This window comes from Salvelinus namaycush, chromosome 9 (genome assembly GCF_016432855.1).
Source record: "Salvelinus namaycush isolate Seneca chromosome 9, SaNama_1.0, whole genome shotgun sequence".
NCBI classification, from domain to species: domain Eukaryota; kingdom Metazoa; phylum Chordata; class Actinopteri; order Salmoniformes; family Salmonidae; genus Salvelinus; species Salvelinus namaycush.
This window is the reverse complement of record NC_052315.1, coordinates 24466399-24494203: the sequence shown is the minus strand read 5'-3', so window position 1 is coordinate 24494203 and position 27805 is coordinate 24466399. Positions and strand designations below refer to the sequence as shown.

General features: G+C 40.2%; 1 protein-coding gene across 1 annotated transcript in view; it reads left to right on the top strand.

The window, feature by feature from the left end:
• Positions 1–27805, top strand: part of LOC120053208 (cadherin-13-like) — a 497821-nt gene that overhangs the window by 363147 nt on the left and 106869 nt on the right. The window contains 1 exon segment of the mRNA XM_039000365.1: positions 1495–1748. Within this exon segment, the coding sequence (XP_038856293.1) occupies positions 1495–1748 (254 nt within the window).

Here is a 27805-nt window from a genome sequence, read left to right as displayed (position 1 = left end):
ACAATCCATATAGGTTTTGTTCGAAAATGTGCATATTTAGCATCACAAATCGTGGTTATACAATGTGATCAGTAGCAACAGGTCATGCATTCTGGCCGGCGCCATCTTGGAAAGGCACCTAATCTAATCCATAAATAATCGTAAACTTGACTAAAAAATACAGGTTGGACATCAAATGAAAGATGCATTAGTTATTAATGCAACCGCTGAGTTAGATTTTTAAAATTAACGTTACTAGACATACAGCCAGGCGTTACAGCCAGACTAGTGCCGCAATAATGGCGGACAAATCCGTTTACATTTTTCCACATAAATACGGAATAACATCATAAATAGCTCTTACTTTTGGACGAGCTTCCATCAGAATCTTGGCCAAGTGGTCCTTTGTCCAAAATAATCGTTGCTTGGTTGTAAAACGTCGTCTTCAACTTCTGAAATAGCAGCTAACAATAGCTATGTGGCCCCAACATGCCCAAATCCTCTAAACGCAATACTGAGGAAATTCCGAAAATAGCAATATACTCGCATAAACTGATATAACTCGGTTTAAAATAGCTTCGTTATGATGTTTCTAACACCTATATCGAATTAAATTACAGACGGATATATCTAAGGTCGATAACTGAGCGTTTCAAAATGCCATCCTGAGGTCTTGCTTTGCGTAATGGCGAGCGTCGAAAAGAGAGCTCCCCTCGTTCCTTGGCCTTTTATAAACTCTGAGAACTACGTAGAAAGTCCATTCCACTTCTCATTGGTTACTGACATCCAGGGGAAGGCGGGTGCAGTTCATGTCGACCCATAGGATACATACAGAGCTTTAAACTGATCTGAGAACAGAGCCTAGTTTTCAGACCTTCGCAGTTCCTGTCATGGATTTCGCTGCAGAAAGAGTTCTGTTTCACCCACAGACATAATTCAAACGGTTTTAGAAACTAGAGAGTGTTTTCTATCCAATAGTAATAATAATATGCATATTGTACGAGCAAGAATCGAGTACGAGGCAGTTTAATTTGGCAACACCAAGAAAAAAATAGTGCTAACAGCTCCCCCTTTTGACAAGAAGTTAAGCCTTGAGACAATTGAGACATGGATTGTGTATGTGTGCCATTCAGAGGGTGAATGGGCAAGATCAAATATTTAAGTGCATTTGAACGGGGTATGGTAGTAGGTGACAGGCTCACCAGTTTGAGTGGGGCAAGAACTGCAACGCTGCTGGGGTTTTCACGCTCAACAGTTTCCTATGTGTATCATGGACATCCAGGCAACTTGACACAACTGTGGGAAGCATTGTCGTCAACATGGGCCAGCATCTCTGTGGAACAATTTGACACCTTGCAGAGTCCATGAGGCTGTTCTAAGGGCAAAAGGGCGTGCAACTCAATATTAGGAAAGTTTTCCTAATGTTTTGTCCACTCAGTGTGGAAGTGACATATTAACTACATGATAAACACTCTCTTCTCATCTCCTCCCCTTTCCTCTCCTCTCCTCCTCCAGCCTCTAGACTATGAGAGCTTAGTGTTCCACACGCTGCTGATCAAGGTGGAGAACGAGGACCCCCTGGTGCCAGATGTGGGCTACGGCTCCAGTTCTACAGCCACCGTACACATCACCATCCTGGATGTGAACGAAGGACCCGTCTTCTTCCCCGACCCCCTCCAGGTAACCAAGATGGAGAACGTACCCCTGGGAAGCTTCGTGGCCTTACTCAATGCCACCGACCCAGACGTCCTCCAATCACAGAGCATCAGGTGAGTGATGAGGTCATCAAGCTGCACCAGGTAGAACATTCTGCAGCATTCGGAGTTCCACACATTCAGCGTGGACATTAGGTCCACACTGACTGCCAGCTTGACAACAATGTGTGCAGGTATGTTAATGTGCAGTAAATCTCATCAGGTGTTGATTCCACAGATGCTCCCCTTTGTTATTGATTGAAACTGGTCAAGGCGGGCAGTCAGGGTTCAAAAACGATCATGTACAAGGAAGTTTGTTCTCTCTCTTTTCACCTCTTTACCATCTCTCAACTTCAGAGTTTGTCTATGGTATTGAAAGAGAGAGATTCTTCTCAGTGAGCTTCTCCATGTACTGTAAGTGTGACAAGGTGATTTAACAAAGATGACCTATCAGAAGTGTAGCCTGGCATGACAGCACGGCTCATGGTTTGCAGACATCTCTCCATCTGTTTCAGCTCTCACCTCTCTCTCCATCCCTCCATCCCTCAACTGTCCCGCCCTGTCTATCACCAGACACCCTATTTATCATCTTATGCATGTCAGCCAACCGCCTCTTATAAAACTGCCTGTCTGGCTGTCAACTTTCTGTAAACAGTCCAATTATTCCTCTGTCACCAGGGTGGCCTAATACTAGAGAGGCGTGTTCAGGTCAACTCTATTCTCTGTGTCTAGGAGGTCTATTACTTTTTGCTGTGTGTAACAGTCAAATTGTTCCCTGGCAGCCTTGGGGAGCCATTACGTGTAGGTGAATTTATCTTGCTTTACAAAAGGGGAAATTTGTGATTGCTTTATTGGCTTTAAGCAGAGATGTATGCTAAATGTGTGATGCTACAGCTCGTGAATTGTTGGTGTTACATCAAATTTTAAAGATTTGAATGTAAATATATCAGGCCATAGATATCAGGCCCTCTGTGGAAAGGGTTTTACATGGAATCCAAAATGGTTCTTCAAATGGTTCTCCTACAAGGACAGCCAAATAACCCTTTTAGGTTCTACAGTGGTTCCTCCATTAAAAGTTGATTCATACTGCAGCACACCTTGCGGGCTGTTGCAGCATTCTATGGCACATTATTTAATTGTCAGCCATTTATTACATTAATGCAAGTTAGTGCTAGTTTGACCACCAAATCAAATCAAAGCAAATATTATTTGTCACATACACATGGTTAGCAGATGTTAATGCGAGTGTAGCGAAATGCTTGTGCTTCTAGTTCCGACAATGCAGTAATAACCAACGAGTAATCTAACCTAACAATTCCACAACTACTACCTTATACACACAAGTGTAAAGGGATAAAGAATATGTACATAAAGATATATGAATGAGTGATGGTACATCACATGGTACAGTATGTAAACATAAAAGTGCATAGTTTAAAGTGGCTAGTGATACATGTATTACATAAAGATGGCAAGATGCAGTAGATGATATAGAGTACAGTATATACATATACATTATATTAAGTGGCATTGTTTAAAGTGGCTAGTGATACATTTTTGATAAATTTCCATCAATTTCCATTATTAAAGTGAGCTGGAGTTGAGTCAGTATATTGGCAGCAGCCACTCAATGTTAGTGGTGGCTGTTTAACAGTCTGATGGCCTTGAGATAGAAGCTGTTTTTCAGTCTCTCGGTCCCTGCTTTGATGCACCTGTACTGACAGGTACTCGCCTTCTGGATGATAGCGGGGTGAACAGGCAGTGGCTTGGGTGGTTGTTGTCCTTGATGATCTTTATGGCCTTCCTGTGACATCGGGTGGTGTAGGTGTCCTGGAGGGCAGGTAGTTTGCCCCCAGTGATGCGTTGTGCAGACCTCACTACCCTCTGGAGAGCCTTACGGTTGTGGGCGGGGCAGTTGCCGTACCAGGCGGTGATACAGCCCGACAGGATGCTCTCGATTGTGCATCAGTAGAAGTTTGTGAGTGCTTTTGGTGACAAGCCAAATTTTTTCAGCCTCCTGAGGTTGAAGAGGCGCTTCTGCGCCTTCTTCACAACGCTGTCTGTGTGGGTGGACCAATTCAGTTTGTCCGTGATGTGTACGTCGAGGAACTTAAAACTTACTACCCTCTCCACTACTGTCCCGTCGATGTGGATAGGGGGGTGCTCCCTCTGCTCTTTCCTGAAGTCCACAATCATCTCCTTTGTTTTGTTGACGTTGAGTGTGGGGTTATTTTCCTGACACCACACTCCGAGGGCCCTCACCTCCTCCCTGTAGGCCGTCTCGTCGCTGTTGGTAATCAAGCCTACCACTGTAGTGTCGTCCGCAAACTTGATGATTGAGTTGGAGGCGTGCATGACCACGCAGTCGTGGGTGAACAGGGAGTACAGGAGAGGGCTCAGATCGCACCCTTGTGGGGCCCCAGTGTTGAGGATCAGCAGGGTGGAGATGTTGTTACCTACCCTCACCACCTGGGGGCGGCCCGTCAGGAAGTCCAGTACCCAGTTGCACAAGGCGGGGTCGAGACCCAGGGTCTCGAGCTTGATGATGAGTTTGGAGGGTACTATGGTGTTAAATGCTGAGCTGTAGTCGATGAACAGCATTCTCACATAGGTATTCCTCTTGTCTAGATGGGTTAGGGCAGTGTGCAGTGTGGTTGCGATTGCGTCGTCTGTGGACCTATTAGGGCGGTAAGCAAATTGGAGTGGGTCTAAGGTGTCAGGTAGGGTGGAGGTGATATGGTCAATGACTAGTCTCTCAAAGCACTTCATGATGACGGAAGTGAGTGCTACGGGGCGGTAGTCATTTAGCTCAGTTACCTTAGCCGTCTTGGGAACAGGAACAATGGTGGCCCTCTTGAAGCATGTGGGAACAGCAGACTGGGATAAGGATTGATTGAATATGTCCGTAAACACACCAACCAGCTGGTCTGCGCATGCTCTGAGGATGCGGCTGGGGATGCCGTCTGGGCCTGCAGCATTGCGAGGGTTATTACGTTTAAGTGTTTTACTCATGTCGGCTGCAATGAAGGAGAGTCCGCAGGTTTTGGTAGCGGGCCGTGTCAGTGGCACTGTATTGTCCTCAAAGCGAGCAAAGAAGTTATTTTGTCTGTCTGGGAGCGAGACATCCTGGTCCGCGACGGGGCTGGTTTTCTTTTTGTAATCCGTGATTGACTGTAGACCCTGCCACATACCTCTTGTGTCTGAGCCGTTGAATTGCAACTCTACTTTGTCTCTATACTGACGCTTAGCTTGTTTGATTGCCTTGCGGAGGGAATAGCTACACTGTTTGTATTCGGTCATGTTTCCGGTCACCTTGCCCTGGTTAAAAGCAGTGGTTTGCGCTTTCAGTTCCGCGCGAATGCTGCCATCAATCCACGGTTTCTGGTTTGGGAATGTTTTAATAGTTGTTGTGGGTACGACATCGCCGATGCACTTTCTAATGAACTCGCTCACCGAATCAGCGTATTCGTCAATGTTGTTGTTGAACGCAATGCGGAACATATCCCAATCCATGTGATCGAAGCAGTCTTGAAGCGTGGAATCAGATTGGTCGGACCAGCGTTGAACAGACCTGAGCGCGGGAGCTTCTTGTTTTAGTTTCTTTCTGTAGAGGGCATCTTTGAGAAACATTTGATATTCTCCCATATTGGCATTACTAGAGAATTTAAAAGCTTTTTGGTTATAACATAGTACATAGGAATGATTTCAAGAAATTTGGCTTAATTAATTGTATTAATATTATGATGTTTCTATTCCGAGAAAAACGAAACCCTCAGGGTTTCCGTTAGGATAGAATGGAAAATATTGCGCTGTACAACGTGACGGTCGGGAGTAGGCTACAGCATAAGAGGTTTGGAGAATTCTAAATTAATATCTAAGGGGCATAACATTTCCACACCCTAATTGCCGTGTAACCAATACTCATTTCGCCTATGGTAGGCCTATAGTACATCTATATTTAAAAAAAATCTATGGCGTGACTCTCCACCAATAATTACATTTAGAGGATTGGAGGATTCTAAATGAATGTCTATGGGGCATTTTTTGTGAGGATCTTTGAGAATATCTGAGAATATTTAACTTCTTGGGGATAGGGTGCAGAGTTTTCACTTATGGAAAAATAGCGTGCCCAATTTCAACTTCGTTCTACTCATCCCCAGAATAGAAGATATGCATATTATTATTAAACACTCTGAAGTTTCTAAAACTGTTTGAATCATATCTGTAAGTATAACAGAACTTATATAGCAGTCAAAACCCAGAGGACTAACTTTTTTTTTTTTAAGTCACTGTCTGTTCAAGGAGCTATTATAGGCAGGCCAGAATTTTAATCACTATAATCGCAGTTCCTACTGGATGTCGCCAGTGTATGGAAAAAGATTAAGGTTAATCATTTGAACAGTCTGTTAGAAAAACATCAGGAAGTAGAGTGACGTCTGGTGTTTTTGTTTGATTGTTGCGCAAGACTTGAAAAGTACCGTGAGTTTGTTTATCTCCTATATTGAAAACAGATTGACCCGTCTTCAATTTGATCGATTATTAACGTTTACAAATAACTTAAGTTGTATTACAAAAGTACTTTGAAATGTTTTGGCAAAGTTTAGAGGTAATTTTTTAGATATTTTGTCGTGACTTTGCGCAAATTGAACGCTGTTTTTTTCTGGTACAACGGCGCCAAATAAATGGACAATTTGGATATATATGGACGGAATTAATCGAACAAAAGGACCATTTGTGATGTTTATGAGACATATTGGAGTGCCAACAAAAGAATCTCGTCAAAGGTAATGCATGTTTTATATTTTATATCTGCGTTTTGAGTAGCGCCGGCATGGTTGAATAGGCTACACTCTCTTGTTGACATTTTGCTATCATCAGATAATAGCATCTTATGCTTTCGCCGAAAAGCCTTTTTGAAATCTGACATGTTGGCTGGATTCACAACGAGTGTAGCTTTAATTTGGTATCTTATATGTGTGATTTAATAAAGTTTAATTTTATATAATTTTTTTGAATCTGGCGCTCTACATTTTAACATGGCTGTTGGGACGCTAGCGTCCCACCTATCCCAGAGAGGCTAAGGGGCTTTTATATCATTCTAATTTAATTAATAATAATAAGAATCGCTTTGTTTATAAAGTAACAATATTTTGGAGATTTCAATTTCATTGAGCCTAGAGTGAGCGAGAAAAAGGCATTTCTTGAACATGGTGTGAGACATTCTTACTCATTTCTAAATAAAGCCAGTTTGTTATTTAGAATTATTTATTTCTGGAGAAACCTAACTTGATTATTTAGCAGACATCACTTGCTTATATTCAGTCAAGACATACAGTTGAAGTCGGAAGTTTACATACACTTAGGTTGGAGTAATTAAAACTCGTTTTTCAACCACTCCACAAATTTCTTGTTAACTTCTTTCAGCTAGGGGGCAGACTTTTTATGTTTGGAAAAATAACGTTCTCAAGGTAAACGGACTATTTCTCAGGTGCAGATGCTAGAATATGCATATAATTGACAGATTAGGATAGAAAACACTCTAAAGTTTCCAAAACTGTCAAAATATTGTCTGTGAGTATAACAGAACTGATTTTGCAGGCGAAAACCTGAGGAACTCCAACCCGGAAGTGCATTTTATTTGGAAAAATCCCTGTTCTATTGCTTGCCCCTCCTCCATTTAAAGGGGTATGAACCAGATTCATTTTCCAATGGCTTCCTCAGGCTGTGACCAGGCTTTAGACATAGTTTCAAGCTTTTATTTTGAAAAATGAGCGAGATTTATCAAAACGTGTCAGGTGTCCTTTGATTAGTTCCTGCGCAGGAGAGATGTGGCTCAACATTTTCTTTCTCTGTAGTATTGAACAGTTTACCGTCCGGTTGAAATATGATCGATTATGTATGTTAAAAACAACTTGAGGCTTGATTATAAAAAACCTTTGACATGTTTCTACGAACATTACGGATACTTTTTGGAATTTTCGTCTGCCCTTCAGGACCGGAACGAGGTTGTGGTTTTCTGAACATAACGCACAAACCAAATGGCAGTTTTTGGTTATAAAACTAATCTTTATCGAACAAAAATAACATTTATTGTGTAACTGGGAGTCTCGTGAGTGCAAACATCCGAAGATTATAATAGGTAAGCGATTAATTGTATTGCTTTTCTGACTTTCGTGGCCATGCTAATTTAAGGCTAGCTATTCTAGCAGTGATTGATACACTCACAAACGCTTGGATTGCTTTCGCTGTAAAGCAAATCTGACATGATAGGTGGATTAACAACAAGCTAAGCTGTGTTTTGGTATATTTCACTTGTGATTCCATGATTATAAATATTTTTTGTATTATTTTTGAATTTGGCGCGCTGCAATTCAGCGGTTGTTTACGAAAATGATCCCGTAAAAGGGATCCGTGCGGCAAGAAGTTAACAAACTAAAGTTTTGGCAAGTCGGTTAGGACATCTAATTTGTGCATGACACAAGTAATTTTTCCAACAATTGTTTACAGACAGACAATTTCAGTGGGTGAGAAGATTACATACTCTAAGTTGACTGTGCCTTTCAACAGCTTGGAAAATTCCAGAAAATTATGTCATGGCTTTAGAAGCTTCTGATAGGCTAATTGACATCATTTGAGTCAATTGGAGGTGTACCTGTGGATGTATTTCAAGGCCTACCTTCAAACTCGGTGCCTCTTTCCTTGACATCATGGGAAAATCAAAAGAAATCAGCCAAGACCTCGAAAAAAATGTGGACCTCCAAAAGTCTGGTTCTACCTTGGGAGCAATTTCTAAACGCCTGTAGGTACCACGTTCATCTGTAAAAACAATAGTAGGCAACTATAAACACCACGGGAGTTCATACCACTCAGGAAGGAGACACATTCTGTCTCCTGGAGATAAACGTACTTTGGTGCGAAAAATGCAAATCAATCCCAGAACAACAGCAAAGGATCTAGTGAAGATGTGGGAGGACACGTACAAAAGTATCTATAACCACAGTAAAACAAGTCCTATATCGACATAACCTGAAAGGCTGCTCTGCAAGGAAGAAGCCACTGCTCCAAAACCGCCATAAAAAAGCCAGACTACGGTTTGCAACTGCACATGGGGACAAAGATCGTACTTTTTGTAGAAATGTCATCTGATCTGATGAAACAAAAATAGAAATGTTTGGCCATAATGACCGTCGTTATGTTTGGAGGAAAAAGGGGAAAGCTTGCAAGCCGAAGAACACCATCCCAACCGTGAAGCACGGGGGTGGCAGCATCATGCTGTGGGGTTTCTTTGCTGCAGGAGGGACTGGTGCACTTCACAAAATAGATAGCATCATGAGGCTGGAAAATTATGTGTATATATTGAAGCAACATCTCAAGACATCAGTCAGGAAGTTCAAGCTTGGTCGCAAATGGGTCTTCCAAATGGACAATGACCCCAAGCATACTTCCAAAATTGTGTCAAAATGGCTTAAGGACAACAAAGTCAAGATATTGGAGTGGTCATCACAAAGCCCTGACCTCAATCCTATAGAAAATTTGTGGGAGAACTGAAAAAGCGTGTGCGAGCAAGGAGGCCAACAAACCTGACTCAGTTACACCAGCTCTGTCAGGAGGAATGGGCCGAAATTCACCCAACATATTGTGGGAAGCTTGTGGAAGGCTACCCGAACCGTTTGACCCAAGTTCAACAATTTAAAGGCAATGCTACCAAATACTAATTCAGTGTATGTAAACTTCTGACCCACTGGGAATGTGATGAAATAAATAAACACTGAAATAAATCATTCTCTCTACTATTATTCTGACATTTCACGTTCTTAAAATGAAGTGGTGATCCTAACTGACCTAAGACAGGGAATTTTTACTAGGATTTAATGTCAGGAATTGTGAAAAACTGACTGTAAATGTATTTGGCTAAGGTGTATGTAAATTTCCGACTCCAACTGTGTATTTTAAGATATCATGGAATATAGTTGAAAATGTTTGTTTCTCCATGCTTGTCTCAGAGCAGCGCGAAACAGTGCTGAAATAGACGGGAAGGCTATATCTAACGATATTTTGGAAATAATTTTGTTTAAAAAAAAAAAGAAAGTGAGCGATTGTAATCTGAATAAAGGCCAAAATAATATTTATAAAGGCCAACATATAGCCCTGCTAATAGCCATAATGACGCTATACAACGTGACCATGTGTGTTTGATAGAGTATTTTCCAGTAAGCAACCATTTGTTTGCATTCATGAGCAAACTTTGTTCCAATATTTCTGTAATTCAGTGATATTTATTCCCATAGTAATTTGCTATGGTTCCATAACTAAATCCACATCTGTATTTATTTACAAAAGCATAAAGATGTTGATGAAGAAATACAGTAGTGTACAGTATATGCTTTTACATTTGGATAATAAAACATTTAAAGCATTTTGACGATATAAGCCACCTGCATTTGTTTATTAGGCTAATCTGTAGTCTGACAAGAAAACATAGCCTACAATACATACTGTAGTAAACATGGGAAAGTGCCTAATTCCTTACATAACTTCTTATGGCTGAAGGGGCAGTATTGAGTAGCTTGGATGAAAGGTGCCCATTTTAAACGGCCAGCTCCTCAGTATCAGTTGCTAATATATGCATATTATTATTACTATTGGATAGACAACACTCTAACGTTTCTAAAACTGTTTGAATTACGTCTGTGAGATTAACAGAACTCATATGGCAGGCAAAAACCTGAGAAGTTCCACTTCCTGTTTGGATTTTTTCTGGGGGTGCCATATTTTCAACCAAGCTCTTATTCAAAATACAGAGAGATATGGATGGGTTCTCACTTCCTACGGCTTCCACTAGATGTCAACAGTCAATAGTACTAAGTCTGATGACTATAGTGTGAAGGGGGGTCGAAGGAGACAGAATTTAGTATGAGGTGCCAGAGGTGAACATGCATTCAACACGCGCGTTCACGTGAGAGGCAGCTCCGTTCCATCTCTCAATTGAAGTCGATTTTATTCTCCGGTTGGAACGTTATTCAAGATGTATGTTAACAACATTCTAAAGATTGATTCAGTACATTGTTTGCCATGTTTCTACTGACTGTAACGGAACGTTTGGACATTTCGTCACGTTATAGTGGTCGCGCTTTGAGACTTTGGTTAGGGTATTTGGTAAACAATTCGAAAGTAGCTAATTTGACATAAATAACGGACATGAATGAACAAATCAAGCATTTATTGTGGACCTGGGATTCCTAGGACTGCATTCTGATGAATTCATCAAAGGTAAGGAAACATTTATCATGTATTTTCTGGTTTCTGTTGAGTCCAACATGGTGGCTAATTTGGCTAATCATTTGAGCTCCGTCTCAGATTATTGCATGGTTTATATTTCCGTAAAGTTTTTTTGAAATCTGACACAGCGGTTGCATTAAGGAGAGGTATATCTATAATTCTATGTGTATTACTTGTATTATCATTTATATTTATGTTGAGTATTTCTGTTGAAACGATGTGGCTATGCAGTCACTTGATGTTTTTGCAACTAGCCTCAATGTAAACTCAGATTTTTTTATATAAATATGAACTTAATCAAACAAAACAAGCATGTATTGTGTAACATGAAGTCCTATGAGTGTCATCTGATGAAAATAATCGAAGTTTAGTGATTAATTTTATCTCTATTCTGGTTTTTGTGAAAGCTATCTTTAGCTGGAAAAATGGCTGTGGTTATTGTGGTTTTGTGGTGACCTAACATAATCGTTTGTAGTGCTTTCGCTGAAAAGCCTATTTGAAATCGGACACTTTGGTGGGATTAACCTGTTTGGGCTGCAGGGGCAGTATTGAGTAGCCGTATAAAAGGTGCCCATTTCAAACGGCCTCATACTCAATTCTTGCTCGTACAATATGCATATTATTATTACTATTGGATAGAAAACACTCTCTAGTTTCTAAAACCATTTGAATTATATCTGTGAGTAAAACAGAACTCCTTTTGCAGCAAACTTCCTGACAGGAAGTGGAAAATCTGAAATCGATGCTCTCTTCTAGGGCCTGCCTATTAAAGTCCTTGATATTTATTCGTTTAGATGCACTTCATACGTCTTCCACTAGATGTCGACAAGCAGTGAGAGAAGAAATGGAGTGTGTAACTTGATCTGGGCTCGAATAAATGCTCTTTGTATGACGTGTCACCAGTTTCCTGTTTTCTGGAGAGCGCGTCAAGGGACCTGGATTTGCCTTCTGATAAGCTGTCGTTATGGACGACTAATATCTCCGGCTTTGATTTTATTTGATACATGTGACAATATCATCGTAAAGTATGTTTTTTCAATATAGTTTAATCAGATTATTGAAATTTTTTCGGGAGTTTTGCCGTGTTCCGTTCTCTGACTTTGTTGACGATGGAGAGATTCGCGCCACTTGGCAAGTGTGCTTAATAAATCGAGAGGGAAAAAGGCCGTTCTAAATCCAAACAACGATTGTTCCCGACAAAGGACCCCTTGTACAACATTCTGATGAAAGATCAGCAAAAGTAGGACCCATTTTATGATGCTATTTCATATATCTGTCGAACATGTTGTGCTAGTCGTTTGCACCCAGCTTTTGGGTACTCTCTCGCTATACCTAAGCTGGATGTCGTAATGAAGTTATTTTTAGAATTCTAACACGGCGATTGCATTAAGAACTAGTGTATCTATCATTTCCTATACAACATGTATTTTTTAGTAATGTTTATGAATAGTTATTTGGTCAGAATATGTGTGTCAGAAAAAGTGTCAGAAAAATATCCGGACGTTGTGGGAAAAAGATGCTACGTTAGCACAATGTATAACCACTGATTTCAGCTCTAAATATGCACATTTTCGAACAAAACATAAGTGTATGTATAACCTGATGTTATAGGACTGTCATCTGATGAAGCTTATCAAGGTTAGTCAAAAATTATATATCTTTTGCTGGTTTGTTACGATCGCTAACTTTTGCTACTGGGGAATGGCTTGTGTTTCTGGCTATTGTGGTAAGCTAATATAACGCTATATTGTGTTTTCGATTTAAAACACTTAAGAAATTGGAAATATTGGCTGGATTCACAAGATGCTTGTCTTTCATTTGCTGTACACTATGTATTTTTCAGAAATGTTTTATGATGAGTATTTAGGTAATTGACGTTGGTGTCTGTAATTATTCTGGCTGCTTTCGGTGCAATTTCTGATTGTAGCTGCAATGTAAACTATGATTTATACCTGAAATATGCACATTTTTCGAACAAAACATAGATTTATTGAATAACATGTTATAAGACTGTCATCTGATGAAGTTGTTTGTTGGTTAGTTTGGTTGGTTCTTGGTTAGTTAGGTTGGCTTTGTGCATGCTACCTGTGCTGTGAAAAATGTCTGTCCTTTTTTGTATTTGGTGGTGAGCTAACATAAATATACGTGCTGTTTTCGCTGTAAAACATTTTAAAAATCGGACATGTTGGCTGGATTCACAAGATGTGTACCTTTCATTTGCTGTATTGGACTTGTTAATGTGTGAAAGTTAAATATTTCAAAAAAATATATTTTGAATTTCGCGCCCTGCACTTGAAGTGGCTGTTGTCATATTGTGGCCGGCCTCGGGCTTGCAGCCTGAAGAAGTTAACAACAAGATTACCTTTAAAATGATATAAGACACATGAATGTCTGAGGAATTTTAATTATGAGATTTCTGTTTTTTGAATTTGGCGCCCTGCACTTTGACTGGCTGTTGTCATATCGATCCCGTTAACGGGACTGCAGCCATAAGAAGATAAGGGAGAGTAGGCCATGTCCAGACTTTCTCGGTGACCTCAAGTAACTTCAATAATGGCTGTACTAGAGAATGCCGGCACAGGGGAGACCGGTGTTCAATTCCCCGACAGAGAGGAAGGAGTAGGCTGTCCTTGTAAATAAGAAGTCGTTATTAAATGATTCCATATGTGTTATTTCATAGTTGTGATGTCTTCACTATTATTATACAATGTAGAAAATAGTTTAAAAAAAATCCTGGAATGAGTAGGTGTGTCCAAACTTTTGACTGGTACTTGCTTATTTAATTTGATTATTATTAATGTGTTCTCTACCAAGAAAAAACAAAACCCCTCAGGGTTTCCGTTAGGATGGAACGGAAAATATGGCGCTGTACAACGTGACGGCCGGCAGTACAGTACTCAATGTTGTGCAGGCATTGCACGTGGGAGACCGGGGTTCAATTCTCCAACGGGGAGGAAGGAGTAGGCTGTCCTTGTCAATAAGATTGTGTTCTTAACTGACTTGCCTAGTTAAATAAAGGTTACACTAAGAGCATAACATTTCTGCACCCTCATTTTTTTATTCTAGTCTAACCAATAACCAAACGGAGATATAGTGAAAATAAAAATCTCATTGATTTATCAAGACCAGTCCCCATGCTTGTCTCAGAGCAGCACAAAACTGTGCTAAAATAGTTGTAGGCTTTTGCTTCAAACCCTGTTGCTTCTAACTTCAATATGCTCTTTAAATAAATAAGACCAACACCACTTTTAACAGCACATTACTCAACACCAGTGAGACTCATGTCACCTACGGTAGGCCTACAGTATATCAAAAAATATGACGTGACTCTCCGCCAATAATTACATGTAGAGGATTGGAGGATTCTAAATTTAAACCAAAAGCCACCTCATGGGTCTCCCGGTGGTGGCCGGCACGGGTATCGAACCTGCAACAATGTAGGTCTAGCCTCCAAAGAAATAAACTCTAATTAAGCCCTCTTGTTGTTTGTATAGTCAAAATAAAATGAAGATTATTGTTGAAATGAAATGCTCGACTGGTGTAGAATTTCTACTTTATCTTTAACTCTGCATAACAAGTTAGCTATATTTTCAGCACCAGCCACTGTTCACCTCCTATTGATTGCACTGTGCTTGCCGACAGTTGTTTTTTACATTCAACCTTTATTTAACCTGTTTGGGCTGCAAGGGGCAGTATTGAGTAGCCAGATAAAAGGTGTCCATTTCAAACGGCCTCGTACTCAATTCTTGCTCGTACAATATGCATATTATTATTACTATTGGATAGAAAACACTATCTAGTTTCTAAAACCGTTTGAATTATTTCTCTGAGTGAAACAGAACTCATTCTGCAGCACATTTCCTGACCAGGAAGTGGAATGTCTGAAATCGATGCTCTGTTCTTCTTCCTGCCTATAAATGGGCACAAGACCTATTAGTATACATGCACGTCATACACCTTCCTCTGGGTGTCAAGAGGCTGTGAGAGAAGAAATGAGGTGATTATCTTGGTCTGAGATGGAACACATCATCTTGGAATGACGTGTCCACCATTTTCGGTACTCTGAAGAGCGCGAGCTGGACAGTGGGGTTGCCTTTTGTTTAGCTGCCGTAATAGGCGACTACAATCTCCGGCTTTGATTTTATTTGATACATGTCACCATATCATCGTAAAGTATGTTTTTTTCAATATAGTTTCATCAGATTATTGAAATTTTTTCGGGAGTTTTGCCGTGTTCCGTTCTCTTCCGTTTGTTGACATGGAGAGTGTCGTGCCACCCGGCTAGCGCGCTTGCTAAATGAAGAGGGAAAGTTGCCGTTCTGAATCCAAACAACGACTGTTCTGGACAAAGGACACCTTGTCCAACATTCTGATGAAAGATCAGCAAAAGTAAGACCCATTTTATGATGTTATTTCATATATCTGTCGTAGTCGCCGGCGCCCAAGTGTTTCTGGCTATTGTGCTAAGCTAATATAACGCTACATTTTTTTTCCGCTGTAAAACACTTAATAAATCGGAAATATTGGCTGGAATCACAAGATGCCTGTCTTTCATTTGCTGTACACTATGTATTTTTCAGAAATGTTTTATGATGAGTAATTAGGTATTTGACGTTGGTGCCTGTAATTATTATGGCTGCTTTCGGTGCAATTTCTGACTGTAGCTGCAATGTAAACTATGATTTATACCTGAAATATGCACATTTTTCTAACAAAACATATGCTATACAATAAATATGTTATCAGACTGTCATCTGATGAAGTTGTTTCTTGGTTAGTGGCTATTTATATCTTTATTTGGTCGAATTTGTGATAGCTACTGATGGAGTAAAAAACTGATGGAGTAAAAAAAGTGGTGTCTTTTGCTAACGTGGTTAGCTAATAGATTTACATATTGTGTCTTCCCTGTAAAACATTTAAAAAATCGGACATGTTGGCTGGATTCACAAGATGTGTACCTTTCATATGCTGTATTGGACTTGTTAATGTGTGAAAGTTAAATATTTAAAAAAATATATATTTTGAATTTCGCGCCCTGCACTTTGAGCTGGCTGTTGTCATAAGTGTACCGGTGTCGGGCTGCAGCCATAAGAAGTTAACTAGGAAAGTCAGGTAAGAACAAATTCTTATTTACACTGACGGCCTACCCCGGCCAAACCCGGATGACGCTGGGTCAATTGTGCACCGCCCTATGGCACTCCCAATCATGGTCGGATGTGAGACAGCCTGTATTTGAACCAAGGACTGTAGTAATGCCTCTTGCACTGAGATGCAATGCCTTAGAAAGGTCTAAACAAATTATTTGTTGCAAGTTAGGGAGGGGGGTTTTTCACACCTAACTCGGCTATTAGACAATTCTTTAGTAAAGGTTGAATAGTCTATTGTTCAGCTAATAAGCCTCCCGGGTGGCGCAGTGGTCTAGGGCACTGCATCGCAGTGCTAGCTGCGCCACCAGAGTCTCTGGGTTCACGCCCAGGCTCTGTCGCAGCCGGCCGCAACCGGGAGGTCCGTGGGGCGACGCACAATTGGCATAGCGTCGTCCGGGTTAGGGAGGGTTTGGCCGGTAGGGATATCCTTGTCTCAGTATGTAAATGTAATAAAATGTATGCACTCTACTGTAAGTCGCTCTGGATAAGAGCGTCTGCTAAATGACTAAAATGTAAAATGTAAAAAATGTAATATCCCACCCTAGAAACGTTGTTTGCAGAATTCACAGCCTGTTACAGTCCACTTGTGAAAAACAAAATGCCTCCAGCTGTCGAAACACAGAATATCTAAGGGGCTTTTATATACTTATAATGCAGGGTTAATAATAATAATAATATTTCCCCTTTCCACTTGTTAAATAGCCTGGATTGTGTCATGTTCCAATGTGCAGCAGTTAGGACGGAGTTAGGCGCAGGACACAGAACTGAGTAAAAGACGTACTTTACTCGAAAAGAAACAACAAAATTTCCACGCACGGAAAACACACCAGCTGACAGAAGTTTAGAACACTAAACAAAGAACAAACACGCACAAAACCATGTGGGAACTAGATGGTTAAATAGGGAATAATTTATAACGTAATGGGAACCAGGTGTGTACAATCAAGACAAAACAAATGGAATAAAAAACGTAGATCGGTAGCAGCTAGAAAGCCGGTGACGACGACCGCCTAACGCCGCCCGAACAAGGAGAGGCATCAACTTCAGCGGAAGTCGTGACAGATTGTTACTCCCATCTCGTTCCTCGCCCTCTTCCACACTTCATTCTCCGCCTTAGCGGCTCGCTTGTGGGCGTGCTGGAAGGATAGGGTAGCACCTTCGGTTGTGCTTCAAGAATTCGGTATAGCAAGTTTGTATGAAGGTCTGGTTATTCACAGGCAAATAGTAATATGCTCTAAACCGCTCTGGTGACAAACAAACTTTGCTGCCCTGTTTCCAGTTGTCCACATGGCTGGGAGAACCTATTCAAGTAAGTAAACACATTTCGATTTTTTTTTTAAAACAATGTATTATTAGCTACAGTAACTAGCTACAGAGCATTTTAACTAAAATGAGCTGCTAACGTAGCTAGCTAGTTTACATACAGTACAGATAGCTAGCTAAGTTAAATACATTTGACCAGTTACCTAACATCATATTAGCTAGCTATCTTGAAATATTTAACACTGTAAAATACATGTGTAGGTAGCTAGCTAACAGCCATGGAGGAGGGTGAAAGGATAGCAGGCCCAGCTGTCAACATGAGAGAGTAGGCTATTCTGGAATAGAGCAGGTACTTTTGTGTAGTTCCAGTCCTTAGAAGTGAGGACAGAGAACATCATATTCAGTGCTGTCTAATTTGAGTATAATGAAGTCTATTTCTTGTGATGTTTTCTGTCCTCAGATACAGAGAACTGTGAAAGCCTGTCTGCAGATTAAGAGGTCCCAATGAAGAGCAGCGGTTCTCAGTCCTGGTCCTGGGGACTAAAAGGGGTGCACATTTTGTTTTTTGCCTTAGCACTACACAACAGATTAAAATTATCAAGTCATCATCAAGCTTCAAGTGGTATTTATGTATTAATTTGGGACGCTATCCTCCTGCCATTGTCACATGCTACACATGTATCTGTCTATCCAATGTTGTTGTGATTTGTTATAAGGGATATTATACTTTAGTAATTCACAATGATCTGGTAATGTAAAAGTATAATAATGACATTATCTTCTATTGTTTGTCCTCATGTGTTTGTTTTTCAGCATAAAGTACTCTGTAGCCATTTAGTGTGGACATTTGGTGAGACTACACACACACAGATTCCTGTTGAACACAGTCTCTTTAACTACCTTATTTTCTCAATAACAGTCTCTCTCCTTCACTTCATCCCTCTCCCCCTTCTCCCTAAATCCTCTAGGTTATATCAGCTGTGTTGGTAAACCCCTCCCGCATCTCACCTGGCTGACATTGAGGGCACAGCATGATCATAGATGAGAGGTCACTTGGTCAGGTCAACAGGAAGTATTATTAAAGAGATGCTTTACGTTGAAATACAGATAAAGATGTAGTAGTTCCAGAGTTAATAATCCAAGGTCAGTTTAGAATTTCAACTCCTGATGATGATGATGACTGACTGTGTTAGAATAACAAAAAACAGATCTTAATCATGCTCTCTCTCTATCCATCTGTCTCTAGTCTGTGGGTATGTTATGATGTGAGAGAGGAAGCCAGTCCAGTCATCGCCACCTCACCCGCTCTTAAGATAACCTTTGGGTCAACTGGGGGCCCAAGGCTGGTTAGGAGACACCGCTAGAGACACTATGTAATTGTGATGAACTGAGAAAATATTAGGGTAGCACTGTAATTCATTAATCAAATGCTTGTAATGAATATGAGGGGAGACAAAGAGCTGGTTTCAAGCGCAGGGCGCAGCAGGTGTTTATTGCAAAGGTCTACAGGAGGAAGCAGGTATCTGGGTCCAGGGGCAGGCAGAAGGTCATACACAGGGGTCCAAAAGGGTATCAGTACAGGCAGGGAAAAGGCTAGTAAAGTAGTCCGGGAGATCAGGCAATACGTAGATAACAGGACATCCGATAGGCTAAAGTACAGGCAGGGAATAGGCAAAAGGCGTCGTTAGTGAGGCAGGCAAAAACTATGAGGTGGAAAGATGATGGGATGCAAAGAACTGAACTAAATACTGTGTGATAATGACATACAGGTGTGAAGAGGTGATTAGAATTCAGGTGATTGGGATCTGGAGAGTGAGCTGCGTTCAGGGGATGTGGGTGTTTGATAGTGTGAGCTGGAAAATGGGCTGGAAAGTGAGCTGCGTTCAGGGGATCTACGAGTTGGAAGCAGACGTTACAATGCTGTCTTCTCTGCTCTTTCCTCTTTCCCTTTCTGTCTTCTACACCTCTCTCTCCACCTCTTCTTTCTTCCTCTTTTTTTATAATACACACCGTATGTGCATTGAAGTACAGATTGAATTTGTATTCATAATATAATATTACAATTATAATATGTATAATGCATGTATTATGTATTTATTACACCTGGATAATGAAATTCCAATAAAGCATTTTACATTATCCACTGGCTGGAATTAAGTATCTCATTGAAATACTACACCTATCTTGTGTCCTCAGATTAATGCAGATGAAGGGAGTTAGATATGCATAGGAAGTGTGGTTTAATGTTTTCTTTTCTGTATATATAAATTACAAATCAGCCTTTAGTTAAATCATGCTTCTAGTTTATTGTATAGTTACAATGTGTAATCACTGATGTCCCAGGAACAGGAGTGGTAAACACTGTTGAAGTGTATAATTGTAATACATACATGCAGACACAGCATTATTCAAAGGATGAAGTTTGATACAGCTGGTATTGGATATGACTGAAAAAGAATGTCTCACAGAGATTCATACCTGAACCGCACGTTTATTTGCCAAGAAAGAGTACATGATCAGTAAATATATTCAATGTACAGGCTACAATGTGGGGATCTCATGCATGGTAATAACTACATGTATACAGGACTTGCATTCTTGGCACAATAAAGTTATTATATTCTACTCAATCCATAGGCTTCATTATTGCCATTCAGACTTGAAGTCGATACAACAACTATGATAGCTGAGGTTCATAGATTGGTATGAATATTAGTTCAGAACCTAACGTTTTAGGGTCCATACACAGATCGGCTACATACTGTAGCTAGCTATACATCCATAGGCATACAGTTATTTTTATCCTCCGCTACACAATAAGCAAGTAAATAGTTAGCTAGTGTCACGTTCTGACCTTTATTTCCTTTGTTTTGTCTTTATTTAGTATGGTCAGGGCGTGAGTTGGGGTGGGCAGTCTATGTTTGTGTTTCTATGATTTTCTATTTCTGTGTTTGGCCTGATATGGTTCTCAATCAGAGGCAGCTGTTTATTGTTGTCCCTGATTGAGAACCATATTTAGGTAGCCTTTTTCCACCTGTGTTGGGTGGGTGTTTGTTTCCGTGTGAGTGTTTGTTGCCACACGGTACTCTTTTCGGTTTCGTTCATGTTCACATTTATTGTTTTGTATTTCATAGTGTTCAGTTTATGTTTTGAAATAAACGTTATGGACACATACCACGCTGCGCATTGGTCCGATCCTTCAAACTTCTCCTCCTCAGGTGAGGAGGAGGACAGCCGTTACAGCTAGCTATGTTACTTCTACTAAAGAATAAGCGAGGCAAGCTTACACAATTGTACATTCAATTTGCAGTAAATGCTTTAGCTAGCAAGATTCTTTACATCTACTGTTTCACAAGACGACAGCCTGGTTTGCTGGTTTTCTCAGGAGTCCCTAAAACATGAAACAACATGAATTACAATGTCATACTCATGTCATAACACTAGCTAGCTAGCTGGCTAATGTTAGCTAGTCAGCTAACTTGCTAAGTAGCGATTTTCGTAAATTAACTTCATGACAAAAAAATATGCACAATCGTTTGTCTCTACATAACTAACATATTCCTCTCAATTGTACATTTTTAACTTGACTCGTAATTACTTACATTTGCTTCCACCGTAATGTTTTGTCAGCCATCTTTGCTGAAGAAAGTCACCAGCGGCTTACGTCAAATTCGTCATTGGAACCTGTCAATATTTTGTTTTAATTTTAATACCTTTATTTAACTAGGCAAGTCAGTTAACTTCTCTACGGATCCCTTTTACGGGATAATTTTCCTAAACAACCGCTGAATTGCAGGGCGCAAAATATTACTAAAAATATTTATAATCATGCAATCACAAGTGAAATATACCAAAACACAGTTTAGCTTGTTGTTAGTCCACCTATCGTGTCAGATTTTGAAAATATGCTTAACTTCTCTAGGATATGTGGGACGCTACCGTCCCACTTGGCCAATAGCCAGGGAAAATGTAGAGCGCCAAATTCAAAAAAATGATATAAAATCAAACTTTCATTAAATCACACATGTAAGATACCAAATTAAAGCTACACTTGTTGTGAATCCAGCCACCATGTCAGATTTCAAAAAGGCTTTTCGGCGAAAGCATAAGATGCTATTATCTGATGATAGCACAACAGTAAACAAAGAGAGTGTAGCATATTTCAACACTGCAGGCACGACACAAAACGCAGAAATAAAATATAAATCATGCCTTACCTTTGACGAGATTCTTTTGTTGGCACTCCAATATGTCCCATAAACATCACAAATGGTCCTTTTGTTCGATTAATTCCGTCCATATAAATCCAAATTGTCCATTTATTTGGCGCGGTTGATCCAGAAAAAAACAGCTTCCAGTTTGCGCAAAGTCACTACAAACTATCTCAAAAATTACCTCTAAACTTTGCCAAAACATTTCAAACTACTTTTGTAATACAACTTAAGGTATATTTAAACGTTAATAATCAATCAAATTGAAGACGGGTCGATCTGTTTTCAATACAGGAGATCAACAAACTAACGCTACTTTTCTAGTCTTGCGCAACTCTCAAACAGTACACATGACGTTACACTGTTTCCAGGTGGCCTTACTTCTTCATTGCACAAAGGAATAACCTCAACCTATTTCCAAAGAGTGGTGACATCCAGTGGAAGCGGTAGGAACTGAAAACAGGGTGATTAGAAATCCAGTATTCCAATGAAAACTCATTGAACAGACAGTGACTTAAAAAAAAAAAATTATGGTTAGTCCTCGGGGTTTTGCCTCCTACATAAGTTCTATTATACTTACAGACATGATTCAAGCACTACTAATAATATGCATATCTTATATTCTGGGGAGGAGTAGAAGGAAGTTGAAATTGGGCACGCTATTTATCCAAAAGTGAAAATTCTGCCCCCTATCCTAGAGAAGTTAACAGCGAAAGAAATCCAAGCTTTTGTGAGTGTATCAATCAATGCTAGAACAGATAGCCCCAAATTAGCATGGTCACGAAAGTCAGAAAAGCAATAAAATGAATCGCTTACCTTCGATAATCTTCGGATGTTTGCACTCACGAGACTCCCAGTTACACACAAATGTTATTTTTGTTCGATAAATATTACTTTTATAACAAAAAAACGCCATTTGGGTTGCGCGTTATGTTCAGAAAACGACAGCCTCGTTCCGGTCCTGAAAGGCAGAAGAAAATTCCCAAACGTATCAGATTCAATAATATTACTAAAAATATTTATAATCATGCAATCACAAGTGAAATATTCCAAAACAGAGCTTAGCTTGTTGTTAATCCACCTATTGTGTCAGATTTTTAAAATATGCTTTACAGCGAAAGAAATCCAAGCTTTTGTGAGTGTATCAATCAATGCTAGAACAGTTAGCCTTATATTAGCTTGGTTATCTTGGTCACGAAAGTCAGAAAAGCAATAAAATTAATCGCTTACCTTTGATAATCTTTGGATGTGTGCACTCACGAGACTCCCAGTTATACATCAAATGTTCTTTTTGTTCGATAAATATTACTTTTATAACAAAAAAACGCCATTTGGGTTGCGCGTTATGTTCAGAAAACCAAAGCCTCGTTCCGTTCGATGAAAATTCCAAAATGTATCCGTAAAGGTCGTAGAAACATGTCAAATGTTTTTTATAATCAATCCTCAGGTTGATTTTAACAAACATAATCGATAATATTTCAACCGGACCATAATCTATTCAATAAGAGAGAAAAAGAAAATGGAGAGCTACCCCTCTCGCGCGCAGGAACTATTCAGAGGACACCTGACTAGTTTTGAAAAATCTCGCTTATTTTTCAAAATAAAAGCCTGAAACTATGTCTCAAGCCTGGTCACAGCCTGGGGAAGCCATTGGAAAAGGAATCTGGTTGATACCCCTTTAAATGGAAGAAAGACGGGCCAGGAAACACAGATAAAAAAATAATAATAATCACGTCCGGGTTAGATTTTCCCAGGTTTTCGCCTGCAGAATCAGTTTTGTTATAGTCACAGACAATATTTTGACAGTTTTGGAAACTTTGGAGTGTTTTCTATCCTAATCTGTAAATGATATGCATATTCTACGATCTGGACCTGAGAAATAGTCTGTTTACCTTGGGAACGTTATTTAAAAAAACATATATATATCTGACCCCTAGCGTCAAGATTAAGAACAAATTATTATTTTCAATGACAGCCTAGGAACAGTAGGTTAACTGCCTTGTTCAGGGGCAGAATGACAGATTTTTACTTTGTCCACTCAGGGATTCGATCTTGCACCCTTTCAGTTATTAGTCCAATGCTCTAACCACTAGGCTACCTGCCTCCCCAATATCATTGGTCATACAAAAACCTTGGGACCCAAATGCATAATGAGCGCTCTAACTCCCCCTTGCGGTGGTCTGGAGCAATGAAGCCGTGACGTTGGGTACCTCTAAGTCCCGCGGTGTAAGCTCGCAACTTTTAAAGGAGGAACCACTGTAGATAACACCTTTTTTTCCAGAGTGTACTTTACTGTCTTGCTCTCTCTTTTATCTGTGTCTCTCTGTATTAATTTCTCTCTCTCTCTCTCTTTTGGGGACTTTTATGTCTTTTGATCTGTTTTTGCCAGTGAAATGGACTTTGAAGTGCCACAGCTTTCACCTGAGGCTAGAGGAGAATGAGGACAGGGGAAGATGTGAGGTGGAGGTGGAGAAAGAGCATATAGAGAGCAGTGACAGAGAATAAAGGGGAGAAGGTGTGACAGTGTAAGTGTGTGTGTGTCAAATAAAATAAAAAAGTTATGTTTTGCTTGCTTCGTAAATAACAGGTGTAGCGTAACAGGGAAATGCTTACTTACGGGTAATTTTCCAACAATGCAGAAAAAAAGATTTAAAAAAAATTGTGACACAAGGAATAAATACACAGTGAACAACAAATAACAATAATGAGTAAAAAAAAAACACAGCTACATACAGGGAGTACCAGTACTGAGTCAAAATGCAGGGGTACGAGGTAATTGAGGTAGCTACTGTGCTTTCAGAAAATATTCACATCCCTTGACTTTTTCCACATTTTGTTGTGTTACAGCCTGAATTTAAAATTGATTTAAATTCAGATTGTTGGTCACTGACCTTGTCACAATACCCCATAATGTCAACATGGAATAATAAAAAATAAAAATAAAAATTTAAATCTGAAATGTATTGATTCAATAAGTATTTAACCCCTTTGTTATGGCAAGCCTAGATATGGTTGAAGTCGGAAGTTTACATACACTTAGGTTGGAGTCATTAAAACTCGTTTTTCAACCACTCCACAAATGTCTTGTTAACAAACTATAGTTTCTGCAAGTCGGTTAGGACATCTACTTTGTGCATGACACAAGTAATTTTTCCAACAATTGTTTACAGACAGATTATTTCACTTATAATTCACTGTATCACAATTCAGTGGGTCAGAAGTTTACATACAGTAAGTTGACTGTGCCTTTAAACAGCTTGGAAAATTCCAGAAAATGATGTCATGGCTTTAGAAGCTTCCGATAGGCTAATTGACATCATTTGAGTCAATTGGAGGTGTACCTGTGGATGTATTTCAAGGCCTACCTTCAAACTCAGTGCCTCTTTGCTTGACATCAAGGGGAAATCAATGCTGTGGTGGTGCTTTGCTGCAGGAGGGACTGCTGCACTTCACAAAATAGATGGCATCAGGGAGACGGAAAATGACGTGTATATATTGAAGCAACATCTCAAGACATCAGTCAGGAAGTTCAAGCTTGGTCGCAAATGGGTCTTCCAAATGGACAATGACCCCAAGCATACTTCCAAAGTTGTGGCAAAATGGCTTTAGGAAAATTTGTGGCAGAACTGAAAAAGCGTGTGCGAGCAAGGAGGCCTACACACCTGACTCAGTTACACCAGCTCTGTCAGGAGGAATGTGCCAAAATTCACCGAACTTACTGTGGGAAGCTTGTGTAAGGATACCCAAAAAGTTTTACCCAGTTAAACAATTTAAAGGTAATGCTACCAAATACTAATTGAGTGTATGTAAACTTCTGACCCACCCATCATTCTCTCTACTATTATTCTGACATTTCACATTATTAAAATAAAGTGGTGATCCTAACTGACCTCAGACAGGGTATTTTTACTAGGATTAAATGTCAGGAATAGTGAAAAATTTAGTTTAAATGTATTTGGCTAAGGTGTATGTAAACTTCCCGACTTCAACTGTAAGTTCAGGAGTAAAAATGTGCTTAGCAAGTCACATAAGTTGCATGGATTCACTGTGTGCAATAATAGTGTTTAACATGTTTAATGACTACCTAATCTCTGTACCCCACACATACAATTATCTGTAAGGTTACTCAGTCGAGCAGTGAATTTCAAACACAGATTCAGACACAAAGACCAGGGAGGATCTCCAATGCCTCACAAAGTAGGGCACCTATTGGTAGATGGGTAAAAACGAAGACATTGAATATCCCTTTGAACATGGTGAAGTTATTAATTACACTTTGGATCTTGTATCAATACACCTAGTCACTACAAAGTGACCTTACTGAGTACCATTCCATATTTTCAAACATAGTGGTGGCTGCATCATTGTAACGAGTGCGATGAGAGTCAGGAAGCAAGTACAGGGAGTGATAATCAGCAGCCTGATGACCTAGAGGCCGGAGAGAGAGTATACTTGACAGTACGCCCTCCCCGACGTGCAGCTCCAGCCGCACAATGCCGACAAAGGGGACGAACCCGGGGATCAGGAGCGGACCAGTCACTCCTGCTGAAGCGCAGGAACATGTCATGCCGGCTGAGGCGCGGGAACCTGTCGAGCCGGCTGGAGTGCGGGAACCTGACAGATCGGTTGAGGCAGGGGAGCCTGGCAATCCGGCTGAGGAATGAGAGCCTGACGAGCCGGTGGAAGCAGGGGAGCCTGGCGATCCGACAGAGGCATGAAAGCCTGACGAGCCGGCTGAGGCAGGGGGGCGTGGCGATCAGGCTGAGGCATGAAAGTCCGACGAGCCGACTGGGGGCATGATAGCCCAACGAGCCGGCTGAAGGTTGGGGGGCTTGGCGATCCGGCTGAGGCATGAGAGCCTGTAGCGGCTCCCGAGCCCGAGGTCATTTACACTGACACAGAAACAAAAAACACTCCCTGATGCTTCCCTTAGGTGAGGTGTTATTCTGTAACGAGTGCGCTGAAGGTCGGGAAGCAAGTACAGGGAGTGAATGTTTTAATAAATAAACAAAACAATAAACACGAAACATAAACAACACACCAACATGAAACTGAGTCAATAACACCTGAGGAAAGAACCAAGGGGAGTGACAGATATAGGGAAGGTAATCTAGGACGTGATGGAGTCCAGGAGCCTGATGACCTAGAGGCCGGAGAGGGAGTATACGTGACAATCATGTTATGGGTATGCTTGTAATCGTTAAGGACTGGGGAGTTTTTCAGGATAAAAAAATAAAGGGAATGGAGCTAAGCACAGTCTAAATCCTAGAGGAAAACTTGGTTCAGTCTGCTTTCCACCAGACACTGGGAGATGAATTCACCTTTCAGCAGGACAGTAACCTAGAACACAACCCCTTGTGATTGGGCTACACACAATTCACAGCTCGGCTATTTATTTAAAGACGCTGGTGTAGTATTCTGAATGATTTTCTTTCTTTCTGAACAGACAGCAGTAGGCCTAACTCTATAACTTTTGCAAATGTATTAAAATGTATCACAGGTGCTGCAGCACGGTTCCCACGGATATGATTCTATAAGGAAATAAATGATGAAGTGCTACGCTGGAGAAATGAGACTTGCAGGCTCATGTCTATCAGAGCAGAGAGAGGGAGATCATATAAAGTGAATCGCATTCTAGCTCTGTGATATAATTTTTTTTTCATGCCATGAGAGGTACCAGATCCTGGCAAATAGGCACCGGAACGAAACACTCCAAAACTAAGAGTTTAAGCACTGGGTAGGAGTATGGGTAAAGTGAGGGGTAAAGTGACAAGGCAATAGGATAGATAAGACAATAGCAGCAGCGTATGAAGCTGGTTGAGAGAATGCCAAGAGTGTGCAAAGCTGTCATCAAGGCAAAGGGTGGCTACTTTGAAGAATCTCGAATATAAATATATTCAGATTTGTTTAACACTTTTTTGGTTACTACATAATTCCATATGTGTCCAAACTTTTGACAGGTACTGTATATCAGGGTCAAACGAGGTTGACGTGCAACACAATCAATTTGGCTACCTGGTCTAAGCCTAAAAAAATGAACCCCTGTGCAAAACAGAACATATAAAATATATTTTTTTAACAATAAAAGTGTTGCTTGTTCCTACTATTTGCTCTCCACACTATTCTAAGCAGAAGGAATGACTGAAAGTTGACTAATTTGTAAAATATTAAAAGAAGGGTGATGAACGACTGATATGTCTATTCAGATGCTATGTGCAAGGACTTGAGAGCA